Source organism: Balaenoptera acutorostrata, chromosome 2 (assembly GCF_949987535.1).
Source record: "Balaenoptera acutorostrata chromosome 2, mBalAcu1.1, whole genome shotgun sequence".
In the NCBI taxonomy this organism is placed as follows: domain Eukaryota; kingdom Metazoa; phylum Chordata; class Mammalia; order Artiodactyla; family Balaenopteridae; genus Balaenoptera; species Balaenoptera acutorostrata.
Window position 1 is genome coordinate 79375681 of NC_080065.1, and position 20345 is coordinate 79396025.

The 20345-nt window shown below is 35.5% G+C and overlaps 1 protein-coding gene across 4 annotated transcripts in view; it reads right to left on the reverse strand.

Annotated features, from left to right (window-relative positions):
* FAM172A (family with sequence similarity 172 member A) overlaps positions 1–20345 on the reverse strand; it is a 428330-nt gene that overhangs the window by 386892 nt on the left and 21093 nt on the right. For 3 of the 4 annotated variants that reach the window (XM_007197435.2, XM_007197433.2, XM_007197434.2), the window contains exon 2: positions 2534–2657. The exons of the other annotated variant lie outside the window; for it this stretch is intronic. In XM_007197435.2, the coding sequence (XP_007197497.1) occupies positions 2534–2639 (106 nt within the window). In that variant the 5' untranslated portion in view covers positions 2640–2657. The remainder of the gene's footprint in view (positions 1–2533; positions 2658–20345) is intronic. 4 annotated transcript variants of the gene reach the window in all.

Below are 20345 nucleotides of genomic sequence, written 5' to 3' on the forward strand. Positions count from 1 at the left end.
TCTGGGAAGATCCCACATGCCGCGGAGCAACTAAGCCTGTGTGCCACAACTACTGAGCCTGCGCTCTACAGCCTGCGAGCCGTAACTACTGAGCCTGAGTACCACAACTACTGAAGCCCACGCGCCTAGAGCCTGTGCTCCACAACAAAAGAAGCCACCGCAAGGAGAAGCCCACACACTGCAATGAAGAGTAGCCCCCACTCGCCACAACTAGAGAAAGACTGCAAGCAGCAATGAAGATCCAACACAGCCAAAAAAAAATATATATATATATATAATAAGTATAAATCTAGTAACAAGTGTGTAAGACTTACATGATGAAAATTACAAAGGGTCAATGAAGGAACTCAAATATCTAAATAAATGACAGACATTCCATGTTCATGGACTAGAAACCTCAATATAGTAAAGATGTCAATTCTCACATTCGTCTATAGGTTTAAACACAATTCCTATCAAAATCTCAGTAAATTATCTTTTTGTGGTTATAGACAATTTTACTATTAAAATTTACATGGAAAGGCAAAGGACCTAGAAAAGCCAAACAATTCTGAATAAGAATGAAGTGGGAAGAATCATTCTAGTCAATTTTAAGACTTACCATTTAGTTCAGTAATCAAGAGAGTATGAATTAGAGAAGAGATAGACACAGACACATGGAACAAAATAGAGAACTCCAAAATAAGCCCACTGAAATATGTCCAGTTTATTTTTGACAAAGGTGAAGAAGTAATTCAATAGCAGAAACACAGTCTTTTTCACAAATAGTGCTGGTGCAATTGGACACCAATAGGCAAAACAAACAAACAAACAAAAAAAAAACCTTGACCTAAGTCTCATACCTTATATAAAAATTAACTCAAAATGCATCATTAGTTTAAATGTAAAATCTAAACTATAAACCTTTTAGAAGAAAGCATAAGAGAAGATCTTCATAAAGTAGGGCTAGGCAAAGAGTTCTTAGACATGACATCAAAACCATAATCCATAAAAAAAAACAACTGATAAATAGGACTGTTTTAGGGACAAAGTTTTATTCAGTTTGTCAATCTGTTCTAAAATACACTTCACTATGCATTTGCCATTTTATCTTCTAATATTTTCAATTTGACTCCCTCATTAGTCATTACAAGCTCATGTGTGCTAAGCATTGTATTCCTATTGTACCAATGAAGAAAAAGATTTAGAGAAGTTAAGCAATTTGTTTCATGGTGAGTGGGAAAAACATGAGTTTGAATCCAGATAGTTCTACATTTAGACCCTATCCATATTCTTTTAATGTCACTGTACTAACTCTAAAGTCCAGAAAAATCCATCTGATCTCTTACATACTGCTTGTGGAAGTGTAAATTGGAACCACAACTTGAGAGATCAAATTTTTGCATTATCAAGTAAGGTTGAAGATGCACAAAAGCTATCTAAGTGGAAACACAGCAAGTTTATTTAGATGGAAACACACACGTTCCTTATCCTCCTTCCTAAATTAACCATTATTCTGAGTGTGCAAGTCATTCTCAGCAGCATACATACATGCAGTAAAACCATCTATAGCGTTGTCTATAACTGTCTCCAATTCCTCTCTTCCCATTCTCTACTGAAGTTCTCCAATAAGACTTTCATTTCCGTCAATTCACTGAAAAGCTCTTTGTGAAGACCATCAATAACCTCTACACTGTCAAATCCAAAAGTAAATTCTCAGTCCTCATCTAAGCTGGTTTATAATCATTACTAAATTAATTACTCTCATTTTCTTCACTATGTGTTCAGGATCTCTCTCTTGCTCCTCGTTCTCAGCCTATCTTACTAGAAATTCACTTTAAGCCTCTTTTGCTAGTTCTTCCTCATTTTCCTGACCCTAAGATCGAGATGCCCCACGGTTCAATCTTCAGACCTTTTCTCTTTCTGGCTACAGTGACATCCCTGGTGATCTCAATTAGGACCATAACTTTAAATATTACCTCTATGCTAATGATTCCTAAAACTTTTATCTCCAACCCAAATGCCCTCCCAAACTCTACACTCAACTTCTCCAGCTTGATGTTTAAGTGGCATCTCAGTTTAATATTTAATATATCGAAAACTTAACACTTGCTTTCCACCATCACCACCACAACCTGCTTTTCCCGCACTTTTCTTAATCTCATAAAATATCCCTAGAGCTAATGCCACAAAGACAAAATACAGGATCATTATCCTAACCTGGTATGACATTTCAAACAACAAAAATATGGTAAGGGCACTAGTCTTGACTCAAGAGACCACTAGTGTTAGTTTTACCGTTAAATACATGACCCGGAATAAGAAAAGCATTAAGAATTCTTACATCTGTAAAATCACATGATTTTATGATTTACTTACTGAGCACATACTATATCTCAGACACTGAGGTAGTCATGGGATACAAATAATTACAAATAGATTAAGTACTGATATTCTTATTTTAGAATTGAAATGAATGTAAGGTCACCTAAATATTCCTATACCTTCATTAGGCACCATGAAAATATCCTGAAAAAGCAAATTAAGTATGTACCTTTGAGGGCTGTTGTCTTTTCTTTTTCATCTGGACCTCCCTGCTGGATGTGTGCCATGCTTATCCAAATTGGCAACAAAATTAAAGAGCTCAAGGAAATAGACATCAATCTTCAGAAGACAGTCTAGAATGAATGAAAGCAATAAATTAAGCTCTACTCAATCCTACCTACTCCATGAGAACGTCCTAGATCCTCCCAATTGGAATTAATCTCTCTATCCTGATTTCCCCCTGCACTTTGTTGATGCCTATACCGTAGTACTTATCATAGCCTGCCTTGCATTATAGTTATTTATGTATTTGTCTGGGTCACCTAACAGATTATAAGCCCCAGGATAAAGATATCAACTTTTTGTCATCTTGATGTCTCTCATAACACCAAACACAACACCTTATACACACAGACACCTAATGCTGCTAAACTGAATTGAGCTAAACTTACTATTTAGGTGTAGTTCCCTATCATCTAATGTTTTTAAAAATATCTCCATGTAGTTTCTAAAGCTTGACATTTCTTTTAAAATAAACTGTCAGCATGTCATGTACAAGGTCAGAATATTTTTTTCCTGGGACATGCAGACAGGCAGAAGGAGAAAAATACATAAGGTAGCCATAAATTACCTCTAGTGTAATTCAAAATACAACTTTAAGGGAAAAAATTAGCCCTTTTTCAAAAAAAAACTATGTCAAATTCTATGTCTGGAAGCCATACTCTATAAATGGCACTCCAGTAAACAATCGTAATATAAAGTTACGATTTATTGAAATCTAATGCTGCTCTGCTTTGGCCAAAAGGAAGGCTTTTAAACTATAAATAGTTTCTCCCAGGGTGCCCACAAACAGGGGAAAAAAAACAAAACACTATTCCTAAAGTTTAAAAGAAAAAAATGCAACATATACAGTGGAAAAAAATTAAATGAAATTAAAACAGTCAGTCCATACTTTAAGGAAATTACATAAAAACTGCGATAAACAAGATTGAATATTCTTCTGACTGATTTACTTACTACCCAAAAAGCAAACTTCAGTTTCTACTCAGAGGTATATTGTACAATTATCTTTAAAAACTGAGGCATTTTTATAATTAACAGAGTACGGCAGGAAATGCTTTAAAATAATAATAATAATAGTTAAAATAATATTTTTAAACTATGAACATTCCCAGGGTCATAAATCAATGCTGCCCTTATCTCAATTCTAACTGTAGGTGGAGTAGTATAAGAGGAAGGGCCCTCTGGCTCTACTACTAACTAGCCATGTGTCCTTGACAAATTATTTAACTTCTCTAAGCCTCACTTTCCACATATGTAAAATGTAAATGATAATCATGTTTCCCTCATGGTGTTACAATGAGGTTAAATGTAGAACATTTAATATAGTGCCTGATGCGTAATTAAGCGTCCAACACATGTTGGTTTATATTTTTTAAATGTTGTAAATGTATCCTAGCTTCACTACTTAATAACAGCTCTGTGGCCAGGGACAAGTCACTTAATATCCAAAAATCTCCAGATTCCTCATTTATAAAGTGTAGCTCATATAATAGTGGTTGAGAAGCAATATTACAGAAGGTGTGTACAGCTGATCATTGCTATTACTAGTGGTATTACTGCTTCTCAATAATGTGAGGTTTCCTAACCTAGGAATAACTAAAATATGAGACTATTTTTGACTGGGAAAGCATTTTCACTTAGCATGGAAGTAGTTGTTGTTTTTCTTCTGTGAATAAGGTAACTCAAAACTCTGTAAATTCTACATGGATGAAATATGTCTATATTCCTTCAAGACACGTATTTTTTGTCTATAGGGTGGGCAATGTGCAAGACACCAGGGTGCAATGGTGAGTAAAACATGGTCACAGCCCGGGTGGGGCTTACTCTCTCATGACCAAATGAAACTACCAAATTGCCACAAATAAAATATATGAGACCCAGACTGATCATTACAACACTGTTATAAAAAAAGCAATATTTGTAAGGGTTATCTATTTACATTCAGGAATTAGTTTTATCTGTCAAGTCCCACAAGTTTGTGTACAAGTTTCACCGGCAACTCCTTATTATCTACCATCCTGTAGCAGAAATGAAATAGAAATGTTCATAATGATAGAGATTCCATACAGTGCTCTTTGCTAACAATTCCAAAACCAAATTAACTATCTATAGGAGACTTCTTGCACTTTTTTACTCTATCCCTCTGCCAATTGAGTTTTCTTCTAAATGTAAACTGTTAGGTTATTTTTCACTGGCCTCAAATTGTCTAATTTCTAAACAGAACAATTTATATTATTATTTCATTGTGATTGTTTCACTGAAGGTGAAATTATAAAATAGTTTTGATGCTAGAGTCATTTTCAAGATTTATATTTTAAAATTCTGGGGATCTAATGTACAGCATGGTGACTAAAGTTAACAATACTGTGCTGTACACTTGAAAGTTGCTAAGAGAGTAGGTCTTAAAAGTTCTCACCACAAAACAAAACAAAAAAAGTAACTATGTGAGGTGATGTGTTAACTAACCTTACCGTGGTAATCATTTTGAAAAACATACATAAATCAAATCATCACATTATATGTCTTAAATGCACATAATGTTATATGTCAATTATATCTCAATAAAACTTGAAAAAAAGCTCTAACTGCTCTACAATGTTTAATAACACATTCCCCCTTTAAGACTTTGATCTTCATGAGGACAGGTATCATGACTGTCCCTAGCACAATGTCTGATACATTGTAGAGCTCAATGAATATTTGTCAAATTCACAAATAAATGAGTAAGAGATATAGGGAAAAAATACAATTCACATTTTAAAGAATCATTTTCAAGACTCCCAAGATCAAATATCAATTAAAAATCATTATGCTTATTTTATACAAGACAACCCAAAAACACACGTTGCAATTCACTGAAGTGATGATATATAAGTTAGGAGACTATTAACTACTATCTTTGACCCTAAACTTTATAGCAGCAGATACAAAGCAGGTAAGCATGAAGCAAATTGCCTATCGCCTTCTTATTCACTGTTAGATTTTTATCTTCTTGAGTTATTTTCCTTGGCTGTGGCACAGCTGGTGAAACTAAATCAGGAACATTATAAATTCTCAATTTAGTTTTCCTCATAAAAATTCAGAGTTATAACATGCATGACCATAGATAAACACTACTGCAAATGCAGCCAGCAAGCCATTTGATACATTTGATATATATATATTAATACGTGCACTCAACATAGTTTATTTAGTATTATCTGATGGAGGTTAGGTTATAGGGAATAAAGTGGTGGAAGGTTTTTACTGATGTGAACTGCGACACAGTTGACATGCTGTATACTTCATGATAACCACTGCTGTTTAAATATGGTTTCCTAGAAATGGTTACAATATAAACTAGATTCAAAACATCTGTTTGCGATTTCATTCTGCGAACTACACAAAGCAATTATCATATCTTCTTCCTTTCTATGGTTCCAACAGAGAATCTACCATGTATAAATAAAGCTATAAATAACTTGTCATGTGTAATCTTTATCCAGTGAGCATTTCAAAACATGAAATAGTAGAATATTTCTTATTTGCCCTATTTGCTCAAAATATGGCATGAGCACTTATAAAATGTACACAAAGATACACAGAAGCCTTAGTTTCCTACATCTGTTTGTTTTTAGGCAGGTATTAAATAAGACCTAGATATAGATTATTTTGCAACAGAAGGCCTTTCCACCTCACATTCTGAATGCAATGATGAAAGTACAAAACATATCACAGGACGAGTAAAATTGGGTTAAGTCCCTGGAACCCCTGGAGCTGGTTTGGTCCCCCAAAGAATCTACGCTAAGTCAGGCTCTGAAATCCAGCTCATGAAAGCTTACTTGCAATCAAAAACACAGTAATTGGACCGGTACCAGAGATTTAAGAAGAACCAAAACATCTACCCAAATTACAGTTAAAATATGCATGTTACTCAGAAGTTCCTCATCAGCAAAGGTTAGTTCATAACAATCCTGGACAGTTTATAGTTCTGAGTCAATAGTGTGAAAAATGTATGTTTTGGAGAGAGAGGGTGTGTGATAGTGTGTGTGTGTACAGACATATGGACACTGGGGAAGAGGCTAAAGAAGAATAAGGGCATCAGGCTGAAGAAGACATGGAAGACAAGGCCCAGGGTAATATGGGCTCTTAGTGCATAGAAAATGGTGGCTTCTACAGAGAATGTAATCTATATGTGGGTCAAGGTTTAGCTCAGAGTAGGAATATCTTGTTCCAATCCAAACACACCTAAAGTAATTCCTTAGTTTCTCAAGCAAAGTGATGTTTTAGGTTTGGGATGAGAAATTCAGGTTTTTAGCCTCAATTCCACTACCTAGTGGCTGAGTGATCTTGAGAAAGTCACAACTTCTCTAACCTAAGTAATGGGAATAACAAAGAAAATAAGAGCACTTCCCTTTACAGGGTGATTATGAAGATTATACGAAAAAATGTAGACAAAAACATTTTACAAACTATAAATTCCTTTATAAATATTAGTAATCCACATAACATTAGAAATAATTTAGTTCCAATTACTGTGTGCTCAAACGCCAAAAAGGATATTCTCATCATCCAGCTTATAGGAATGAGAAACTTTCAATGTGCATCATTTGGGTGAATTCTTAGAATAAACAATTAAGCCCCATAATAAGTACTTGTTCAGTTGACTTGGGTTTCCAAGACTATATTGAACATAATTATAATGGAACTTAAATTAATTTTTAATATAATTTGTTTATAATCTTGTCTAATCTTATTAAAATGTATGTCTGGAAAAGTTCAAGTATGTGAGTCCTACCTTCATTCAGATTAAAGTTGTGTCCAAAAAAGAACACTATTCCAACTCTCTCCTAAATGCACATGTTACAAAGTCACCAAGTCCTTTCACATCCATTATCTTATTAGGTCACTGCCACAATTGGCTGATAGAGTCAAACTACTCAACTTCAACTAGGAAAATAATTCCAGTTTCTTTATCCTACAAAAGGTTTTCACTCTTGTGTACTAATTTATGTCATCAGGGAGTATTACAATTTGGAGTTTAGGCAAGTTGGAGGAAGTTGATTACATATATACAGACAAAAGCTGTCCACCAAAATTGTCTCAGCCTATTTGGTTTGCTATTCAGAATTAAGATTGATAAAATTTACTCCCCATCATAATAGAATACTCCTCAGCCATAAAAAAGAATGAAATATTGCCATTTGCAGCAACATGGATAGACCTACAGAATATTATACTTAGTGAAGCAAGTTAGACAGAGAAAGAAATATCATATGGTACCACGTATATGTGGAATCAAAAAATAAAACAAATGAATCGATATACAAAACAGAAACAGACATAGAAAACAAATTTATAGTTACCAAAAGGGAAATGGAGGGGGGGAAGGATAAATTAGGAGTACGGGATTAACAAATACAAACTACATAAAATAAATAAGTGACAAGGATTTACTGTATAGCATAGGAAACTATATGCAATATCTTGTAATAACCTTTAATGGAAAATAATCTGAAAATATATATATATATATATATATATATATATATATAACTGAATCATTTTGCTGCACACCTGAAACTAACACAATATTATAAATCAACTGTACTATAATAAAAAAATTTAATAAATCAATAAAAAATGTAATCCTTAAACTGGAAACAAACTGAAACAAACTACTCATCAAGTTTGTTACACAACTATTAAAAAAAAAATTACTCCCCATCATTCCTCACAGTACTTTGGCAAATCAAGCATCTAAAAGGAAGAGTCAAAAGCTAAGGAATATCAAATACAAAGATTTTAGAAGAAACTAATATTGTACTACTGTGTCTTTTTAACAGGTTCCAAGCTTGGTAGTCATCTGGTTAGGTTTCATATTGCTTTCTGGTTTGCAAAAAGACAGAAACTCAACAAGGCTAGAGTGAAAACCTTAGAATATCTGCAAGACAATGCTAAAACTGAATCTAAGAAATTAAACATGGCTAAGACAATTCTTTAGATAACCCTCAATTTTGAAGCCCCACAAAAGAAAAAATAATTTAAGTAGCCTTTTATGAAGTTTTCATAATATGGAACAGAAATAGCAGAGCTATGGCAGAGGACAAAATAATTCTCAAAAAGGAGATATGCTCAAAATTTTAGAAAAACAGAGTATATCAAACAAATAGTATCTTTTATAGGGGTCAAATTAAAATGTCATTAGCTACTTAAGAGACTCTATGGTAAACATGAACAATAAAATATAGCTAATGTTATGAATGTACATACCTCCAGGCCAAATTGACCAAGCAGAAACTATCTTCATAAGATTTAAAAGTAGCCAATACCATGAAATAACAGTAATAACATATTTGCAAAGCATGAACCAAATTTTCTCATTCCATAACTAGTCTTACAAGCATCTGTGCTCAACTTTGTGAACTCAAAGTTCAACCTGAATTTTAAAATATAATATGCATGTTGTAGACACTAAGATGACCCGCTCTCTGCCCCCACCATGCCCCTTCAAGGGGAACTTGCTGCTCAGTAGCAGGGAGTACACTCAGCAAACAGCCCCAAGCTGTTCACCACTCAAGAGTCAGCCTCAGATGCAAAGCACTGCCTCACTCAAGGTCATGCCTTTCCCAGGTTGACTGACCCTCAGGAGCTGACTGAACCAAGCGGGGAAACAAAGGCCCAGCCATTTCAGCCTGATGCAGGAGAAGCCTGACAGGCACTATTTGCTCCAGAGCTCGCTGCCAGGTTGGTTGAGGTTCGATCTCTAATAAACACCTTGCACTCCAAATTTTGTCTCAGCATCTGCTTCTGAAAAATCCAAGCTGCAACAATGTACTTTTCTAAATGATTTTTCTGCAAATTAAACAAAAAAAGTTCTGATGCTAAGATTTTATATATCCAGACTTTATATATCCTGAATATATAAAGAACACTAGCAACTCAACAATAAAAAGACAACCTAATTTTAAAAACTGACAAAGGATATGAATACACATCTCTCCAAAGAAGATATACAAATGACCAAAAAGCACAAAAAAGATATGGTCAGCATCATTAGTCATTATGAAAATACAAATCAAAACCACAGTAAGATACCACTTCACACCCTATAGTATGGCTGTAAGCAACAAGAAAGAGAAAAACAAATGCTGGTGAGAATGTGGAGAAACTGGAACCCTCATCCATTGTTAGAAGGAATGTAAACTGGTGTAGCCACTCACGAAAACAGTTTGGCAGTTCCTCAAAATGTTAAACATAGATTTACCAAAAGACCCAGCAATTCCACTTCCAGCTACATACCTAAGAGGAATGAAAACACATGTCCATACCAAAACTTATACATAAATGTTTACAGAAGTATTATTCATAATTGCCAAAAAGCAGAAACAACTTAAATGTCTATCAAGTGACAACTCGATACACAAAATGTGGTATATATCCATATAACAGAATAGTACTCACTAATTAAAAAAAAGAAGGAAGTAGTGACATATGCTACAACATGAACGACAATGAAAACATGATAAGCGAAAGAAAGACCACATAGCATATGATTCCATTTATATGAAATGTCTAGAACAGGCAAATCCACTGAAACAGAAAGCAGATTAATAAACAGTTTTGGGGAGTTGGGGTCGGGGAGAGAATGAGAAGTGATTGCCAGTGGGTACTTAAGTTTCTTTTTGAGGTGATGATTCCGATAGTCCAAAAGAGATATGTTTACACTGGAGCAGTATTCCTCACTGTGTATTAAGTGGCTCTCTCTCTCCCATCTCTTCTTTAAAGCTACCATGCCAAAGGTCAAGGCACAGTCTCAAAAGGGAGGAGGCTTGACCATTTCATTCATTCTTCTCTTTTCCTTCCATGAAAAAAAAATTGTTAAGTGGATTTCAGGCAGACTCACTTAAAGAACTTCTCTCTTCAAATGTCCCTATCATCCATTCCACCAGAGCCAGGCTGGCAGCCATCTAGGCCTGCTCTATCTAGACACTGGGGGCAAATACATTATTTCCTAGGTATAAAAGGTGAACATTATATATAAAGTTTTTGTAAACCACAGTACTCTAGTCTAGCTTGTTCTAGTTCTGTGCATTAAGGATTCTCTGTTAATGATAATTTGCCTCCCTGGCCTGTCCCTATCCCTTACATACATCTTCCAGTGAGAATCTGGTCAGAAGCACTGATTCACTTTGGTCATGATTTGTTAATTCTTCGGCCACATACCACCTAAGAGTATCCCAATTTTACCCAATTTCTAATAAGGACTGAAATTTGGTAATAATTGCATTATTATTACTATTATTATTGCAACGATCCCACACATAATACTAACTGACTTCAAAGTTAAAAATGTACCACATACTATAGGGAAAAATAAAAATGAAGGAAAAACTTGAGCATATAATCAAGCAATTTATTCTGACGCCTGGTGAGCTATACTAATAACACCAGCAATAAAGTTTAATGGCAAAGTTAAGCTTTGTGGAGACCACAGTTGTACTGAAAATAGGCATTTAAGTACCACTCACATCCAGTGTCTACTGACAGTGCACTCCTTATTGTTTATTTAAGGGGAAAATATCTGTAAAGCCTGACTTTACCTAAATGTGTTAACAACTGGGAATGTTACCACTTAAGTGCCTTCAGAATGAATGATTTTGTTTTTTTTTTGGCTTCTAGACTTTCCCAATTCTTTATGAAGTGATAGTACTTTCTAGAATTTAATGTCTGTACCATATTTCAAAAATGACCACATCCGATGCTGGGGATTAACCAAGATGGCGGAGTAGAAGGACGTGCTCTCACTCCCTCTTGTGAGAGCACCAGAATCACAACTGTCTGCTGGACAATCTTTGACAGGAAGACCCTGGACTTCACCAAGGAGGATACCCCACGTCCAAAGACAGAGGAGAAGCCACAGTGAGATGGTAGGAGGGGCGCAATCAGAGTAAAATCTAATCCCATAACTGCTGGGTGGGTGACTCACAGACTGGCAAACACTTATACCACAGGAGTCCACCCACTGGAGTGAAGGTTCTGAGCCCCACGTCAGGCTTCCCAACCTGGGGGTCCAGCAATGGGAGGAGGAATTCCTAGAGAATCAGACTTTGAAGCCTAGTGGGAATTGATTGCAGGACTTCGACAGGACTGGGGGAAACAGAGACCCCACTCTTGGAGGGCACACACAAAGTAGTGTGCGCATTGGGACCCAGGGGAAGGAGCAGTGACCCTGGGGGAGACTGAACCAGACCTACCTGCTGGTGTTGGGGGGTCTCCTGCAGAGGCGGGGGGTGGCTCTGTTTCACTGTGGGGACAAGGACACTGGCAGCGAAGGTTCTGGGAAGTGCTCCTTGGCTTGAGCCCTCCCAGAGTATGCCATTAACCCCACCAAAGAGCCCAGGTAGGCTCCAGTGTTGGGTTGCCTCAGGCAAAACAACCAACAGGGAGGGAACCCAGCCCCACCCATCAACAGTCAAGTGGATTAAAGTTTTCCTGAGCTCTGACCGCCACAGCAACAGTCAGCTCTACCCACCACCAGAGCCTCCCATCAAGCCTCTTAGATAGCCTCAACCACCAGAGGGCAGACAGCAGAAGCAAGAAAAACTACAATCCTGCAGCCTGTGGACCAAAAACCACAGTTACAGAAAGATACACAAGATGAAAAGGCAGACGGCTATGTACCAGATGAAGGAACAAGATAAAACCCCAGAAAAACAACTAAATGAAGTGGAGATAGGCAACCTTCCAGAAAAAGAATTCAGAATAATGATAGTGAAGATGATCCAGGACCTCGGAATAAGAATGGAGGCAAAGATTGAGAAGATGCAAGAAATGATTAACAAAGACCTAGAAGAATTAAAGAACAAACAAACAGAGATGACCAATACAATAACTGAAATGAAAACTACACTAGAAGGAATCAATAGCAGAATAACTGAGGCAGAAGAACGGATAAGTGACCTGGAAGACAGAATAGTGGAATTCACTGCTGCGGAACAGACTAAAGAAAAAAGAATGAAAAGAAATGAAGACAGCTTAAGAGACCTCTGGGACAACATTAAACGCAACAACATTCGCATTACAGGGGTCCCAGAAGGTGAAGAGAGAGAGAAAGGACCAGAGAAAATATTTGAAGAGATTAGAGTCGAAAACTTCCCTAACATGGGAAAGGAAATAGCCACCCAAGTCCAGGAAGCGCAGAGAGTCCCATACAGGATAAACCCAAGGAGAAACACACCGAGACACATAGTAATCAAAGTGGCAAAAATTAAACACAAAGAAAAATTATTGAAAGCAGCAAGGGAAAAACGACAAATAACATACAAGGGAACTCCCATAAGGTTAACAGCTGATTTCTCAGCAGAAACTCTGCAAGCCAGAAGGGAGTGGCATGATATACTTAAAGTGATGAAAGGGAAGAACCTACAACCAAGATTACTCTACCCGGCAAGGATCTCATTTAGATTTGATGGAGAAATCAAAAGCTTTACAGACAAGCAAAAGCTAAGAGAATTCAGCACCACCAAACCAGCTCTACAACAAATAGTACAGGAACTTCTCTAAGTGGGAAACACAAGAGAAGAAAAGGACCTACAAAAACAAACCCAAAACAATTAAGAAAATGGTCATAGGAACATACATATTGATAATTACCTTAAACGTGAATGGATTAAATGCCCCAACCAAAAGACATAGACTGGCTGAATGGATACAAAAACAAGACCCATATATATGCTGTCTACAAGAGACCCACTTTAGACCTAGGGACACATACAGACTGAAAGTGAGGGGATGGAAAAAGATATTCCATGCAAATGGAAATCAAAAGAAAGCTGGAGTAGCTATACTCATATCAGATAAAATAGACTTTAAAATAAAGAATGTTACAAGAGACAAGGAAGGACACTACATAATGATCCAGGGATCAATCCAAGAAGAAGATATAACAATTATAAATATATATGCACCCAACATAGGAGCACCTCAATACATAAGGCAACTGCTAACAGCTATAAAAGAGGAAATTGACAGTAACACAATCATAGTGGGGGACTTTAACACCTCACTTACACCAACGGACAGATCATCCAAAATGAAAATAAATAAGGAAACAGAAGCTTTAAATGACACAATAGACCAGATAGATTTAATTGATATATATAGGACATTCCATCCAAAAACAGCAGATTACACGTTCTTCTCAAGTGCGTACGGAACATTCTCCAGGATATATCACATCTTGGGTCACAAATCAAGCCTCAGTAAATTTAAGAAAATTGAAATCATATCAAGCATCTTTTCTGACCACAACGCTATGAGATTAGAAATGAATTACAGGGAAAAAAACGTAAAAAAGACAAACACATGGAGGCTAAACAATACGTTACTAAATAACCAAGAGATCACTGAAGAAATCAAAGAGGAAATAAAAAAATACCTAGAGACAAATGACAATGAAAACACGACGACCCAAAACCTGTGGAATGCAGTGAAAGCAGTTCTAAGAGGGAAGTTTATAGCTATACAAGCCTACCTAAAGAAACAAGAAAAATCTCAAATAAACAATCTAACCTTACACCTAAAGAAACTAGAGAAAGAAGAACAAACAAAACCCAAAGTTAGCAGAAGGAAAGAAATCATAAAGATCAGAGCAGAAATAAATGAAATAGAAACAAAGAAAACAATAGCAAAGATCAATAAAACTAAAAGTTGGTTCTTTGAGAAGATAAACAAAATTGATAAGCCATTAGCCAGACTCATCAAGAAAAAGAGGGAGAGGACTCAAATCAATAAAATCAGAAATGAAAAAGGAGAAGTTACAACAGACACTGCAGAAATACAAAGCATCCTAAGAGACTACTACAAGCAACTTTATGCCAATAAAATGGACAACCTGGAAGAAATGGACAAATTTTTAGAAAGGTATAACCTTCCAAGACTGAACCAGGAAGAAACAGAAAATATGAACAGACCAATCACAAGTAATGAAATTGAAACTGTGATTAAAAATCTTCCAACAAACAAAAGTCCAGGACCAGATGGCTTCACAGGTGAATTCTATCAAACATTTAGAGAAGAGCTAACACCTATCCTTCTCAAACTCTTCCAAAAAATTGCAGAGGAAGGAACACTCCCAAACTCATTCTATGAGGCCACCATCACCCTAATACCAAAACCAGACAAAGATACTACAAAAAAAGAAAATTACAGACCAATATCACTGATGAATATAGATGCAAAAATCCTCAACAAAATACTAGCAAACAGAATCCAACAACACATTAAAAGGATCGTACACCACGATCAAGTGGGATTTATCCCAGGGATGCAAGGATTCTTCAATATACGCAAATCAATCAATGTGATACACCATATTAACAAATTGAAGAATAAAAACTATATGATCATCTCAATAGATGTAGAAAAAGCTTTCGACAAAATTCAACACCCATTTATGATAAAAACTCTCCAGAAAGTGGGCATAGAGGGAACCTACCTCAACATAATAAAGGCCATATATGACAAACCCACAGCAAACATCATTCTCAATGGTGAAAAACTGAAAGCATTTCCTCTAAGATCAGGAACGAGACAAGGATGTCCACTCTCACTACTATTATTCAACATAGTTTTGGAAGTCCTAGCCACAGCAATCAGAGAAGAAAAAGAAATAAAAGGAATACAAATTGGAAAAGAAGAAGTAAAACTGTCACTGTTTGCGGATGACATGATGCTATACATAGAGAATCCTAAAACTGCCACCAGAAAACTGCTAGAGCTAATTAATGAATATGGTAAAGTTGCAGGATACAAAATTAATGCACAGAAATCTCTTGCATTCCTATACACTAATGATGAAAAATCTGAAAGAGAAATTATGGAAACACTCCCATTTACCATTGCAACAAAAAGAATAAAATACCTAGGAATAAACCTACCTAGGGAGACAAAAGACCTGTATGCAGAAAACTATAAGACACTGATGAAAGAAATTAAAGATGATACCAACAGATGGAGAGATATACCATGTTCTTGGATTGGAAGAATCAACATTGTGAAAATGAGTACACTACCCAAAGCAATCTACAGATTCAATGCAATCCCTATCAAATTACCAATGGCATTTTTTACGGAGCTAGAACAAATCATCTTAAAATTTGTATGGAGACACAAAAGAACCCGAATAGCCAAAGCAGCCTTGAGGCAAAAAAATGGAGCTGGAGGAATCAGACTCCTTGACTTCAGACTCTACTACAAAGCTACAGTAATCAAGACAATATGGTACTGGCACAAAAACAGAAACATAGATCAATGGAACAAGATAGAAAGCCCAGAGATTAACCCACACACGTATGGTCAACTAATCTATGACAAAGGAGGCAAAGATATACAATGGAGAAAAGACAGTCTCTTCAATAAGTGGTGCTGGGAAAACTGGATAGCTACATGTAAAAGAATGAAATTAGAATACTCCCTAACACCATACACAAAAATAAACTCAAAATGGATTAGAGACCTAAATATAAGACTGGACACTATAAAACTCTTAGAGGAAAACATAGGAAGAACACTCTTTGACATAAATCACAGCAAGATCTTTTTTGATCCACCTCCTAGAGTAATGGAAATAAAAACAAAAATAAACAAATGGGACCTAATGAAACTTCAAAGGTTTTGCACAGCAAAGGAAACCATAAACAAGACGAAAAGACAACCCTCAGAATGGGAGAAAATATTTGCAAACGAATCAACGGACAAAGGATTAATCTCCAAAATATATAAACAGCTCATTCAGCTCAATATTAAAGAAACAAACACCCCAATCCAAAAATGGGCAGAAGACCTAAATAGACATTTCTCCAAAGAAGACATACAGGCGACCACGAAGCACATGAAAAGATGCTCAACATCACTAATTATTAGAGAAATGCAAATCAAAACTACAATGAGGTATCACCTCACTCCTGTTAGAATGGGCATCATCAGAAAATCAACAAACAACAAATGCTGGAGAGGGTGTGGAGAAAAGGGAACCCTCTTGCACTGTTGGTGGGAATGTAAATTGATACAGCCACTATGGAGAACAATATGGAGGTTCCTTAAAAAACTAAAAATAGAATTACCATATGACCCAGCAATTCCACTACTGGGCATATACCCAGAGAAAACCGTAATTCAAAAAGACACATGCACCCGAATATTCATTGCAGCACTATTTACAATAGCCAGGTCATGGAAGCAACCTAAATGCCCATCAACAGACGAATGGATAAAGAAGATGTGGTACATATATACAATGGAATATTACTCAGCCATAAAAAGGAACGAAATTGAGTCATTTGTTGAGAAGTGGATGGATCTAGAGACTGTCATACAGAGTGAAGTAAGTCAGAAAGAGAAAAACAAATATCGTATATTAATGCATGTATGTGGAACCTAGAAAAATGGTACAGATGAGCCAGTTTGCAGGGCAGAAGTTGAGACACAGATGTAGAGAATGGACATATGGACACCAAGGGGGGAAAACTGCGGTGGGGTGGGGATGGTGGTGTGCTGAATTGGGCGATTGGGATTGACATGTATACACCGATGTGTATAAAATTGATGCCTAATAAGAACCTGCAGTATAAAACAACAAACAAAACAACTAATACTAAACTTTCATTGGGTTATTTGTATGGAAATATGTTAATATAAATGTTTCAGACATTACATGAAATTTCTAAAAATCTTATATTTGTATTTGTATGGAAATATGTATGGAAATATGTTAATATAAAGGTTTCAGACAGTATATGAAAAAAAAAAAATGACCACATCCTGAGACCAACAGGTGATGAACTCAGCAAGACTTGGGAAGACTCTCTATTGCTGTGATACTACAAATATCTGATGTTAAATAAAGAGAATTAGAAATGTGAAACTTCAAATCACCTTTCTAAACTACCGTATTAGTTACAGTGGCTATTTACTTTATACAGAAAACAATAAACACAATTCATATTGTAACTTGACTAAATTAACAAAGGATTTGAGGCAGCAAAATTCTCTTATTCCAAAAACAAAGAGCTTTGAACCCTCTTGGCTTCCACAAAATATGTTTCCCCCACTAAAACAACCATCACTTAGCCACACTATTAATTACAGGAAGTTAACTCTGTGGCACTAAAGTTGTCAGCACAAGGACACTGTGTGGAATGATAACCCATTTATATTATTAGACCTATGCTTAAACACAGTATGCCAGATGGCTTTCATTACTATTGTCTACATAAGCACAAAGTAGTAGAATCCTTTCCTATGATCATGAGAGTAAAGAATTTTACAACTAGACTTTACTTCCAACATTATAGCTAAGTTTCCTGAGGAACCCTCCTGTTGAGAATAACTAAACTCAGAAAGTACATTACAAAACATTACCATATCTACAAATGTTACTCACTAAATTAACATAAAGGATGAAAACAATAATAACTTCAATACCTGCAGAAAAGTATTTGATAAAACTCAATACTCACTTTTGGAAGATAAGTAATAGCAAACTAGGAATAAAGAAGAAGGTCCGTAACATGATAGAGAGGTTCAAAAAAATTACAGTAAAATTATTCTCCATGGTAAATTACTAGGAACATTCTCTTTAAAATCACTTATCAGGAAAGAATGCCCTTCATTACCACTTTACTATTACCACTTCTAGTCAAAGTTTTTTGGAGGTTCTAGCCACTATAAGAAGATATGAAAAAATAAATAAAAATGTATAAGGATTGAAAATAGGAAAACAAAGTCACCATTATCTTCAGATGATATGATTATATAAAACAAAAAATCAAAAAATAAGATTTTCAAAAATAAAAAAAGAAGAATCTCTACATTAGGAATAAAAAGAGAATTTAGCAAGATGTCTAAAGCAATTTATATATAAAAATAAAGTGTATTTATAAATACCAGCAACAATCAGTTATAAGGCACAGTTGTGTTTTTTTTAAAAAGACATATTTTTAACAGCAAAAAATAATTTACATAGTAAGAATAGATCTAACAAAAGTTATGTTAAAACTATGTGCACAAAATGATAAAATGTTACTAAAAGACAATAAAGAAGACTGAAATGCATGACGAGATATACCATATTCATGGACAGAAGGACTCAATACTGTGAAAGTATCAAATTTTTCTCTAATTGATAAATGGATTCAATATAATTCCACTCAAACCTAAGAGTTTTTCCACAAATCTTGAAAACAAGTTCAAAATTTTATATGGAAGAACATCGGCCAAGAAAACTAAGACACTCCTAAAAAAGAAAAATATGATAGGAAGACCTGCCTCATCAGGTATCACGGTAATTAAGACAGTATATGATTAGTACTAGAATAGGCAAGTTGACCAATAGAATAAAACTCCAAAGCAGACCCACATAACAGATTCATGTGACACAGATGACACTGACATATCACTGAGCAAAGGGTGAACTTTTCAATAAGTGGAACAACTGGTTAACTATGTTGTAAAAACTGAAATTAGATACCCACCTCATTCCATAGATAGATATCAATTTTGAATGGATTAAGAGAATAAATGCAAAAAGCAAAACTTTAAACTTTTTAGGGGAAATTATGGGAGACTACGGTTTTGATGTTGGGGCAGGAAATACAATTTAGATATTTACAAAAGAGATATTATTTTACACTCACTAGGCTAGAAAATATTAAGAAGTGACAATACCCAAAGTTAAAAAGAACTGGGTATAATGGAGACTTTTATTTACAGTGCTGATCAAAATATAAATTAATACAACCACTTAGAAAAATTGGCATAAGATATCCAGGTTAAACATTCTCATAATCTTCAACCCAGTAATCTTACATCCTGGTCCACTACTTGGTCTTGTATATGTGTATCTGGAGATGGGTATAAAAATGTTCAGAAAATTTGGTCCCAAAGGATACATATCATCATATCATCAAGAAAAGCCAGTTTACACATTACCTATAGCTGAATAACAAATTACCTCAAAATGTAGTTGCCAAAAACAGTAAACATTTATAATCTCCCACAGGTAATATGGATCAGAAATTTGGAAGCAGCTCAGCTGGGAGGTTCTGGCTCAGATTCATGAGGTTGCAGTCAAGATATACTGGCAAATTTTGGAGACTAATCCCTTGTCGGTCACATCATTTGCAAATATTTTCTCCCAATCTGTGGGTTGTCTTTTCATTTTGTTTATGGTTTCCTTTGTTGTGCAAAAGGTTTTGAGTTTAATGGTCCCATTTGTTTATTTTTGTTTTTATTTCTAATATTCTGGGAGATGGATTGAAAAAGATATTGCTGGGATTTATGTCACAGAGTGTTCTGCCTATGTTTTCCTCTAGGAGTTTTATAGTGTCTAGGAGTTTTATAGTGTCACATATAGGTCTTTAATCCATTTTGAGTTTATTTTTGTGTATGGTGTTAGGGAGTGTTCTAGTTTCATTCTTTTACATGTAGATGTCCAGTTTTCCCAGCACCACTTATTGAACAGAGCTGTCTTTTCTCCAGTGTATATTCTTGCCTCCTTTGTCACAAATTGACCATAGATGTGTGAGGTGTGTGGGTTTATTTCTGGGCTTTCTATCCTGTTCCATTGATCTATATCTCTGTTTTTGTGCCAGTACCATACTATTTTGATTACTGTAGGTTTGGAGTATAGTCTGAAGTCAGGGAGCCTGATTTCTCCAGCTGTTTTTCTTTCTCAAGATCACTTTGGCTATTCTAGGTCTTTTGTGTCTCCATACACA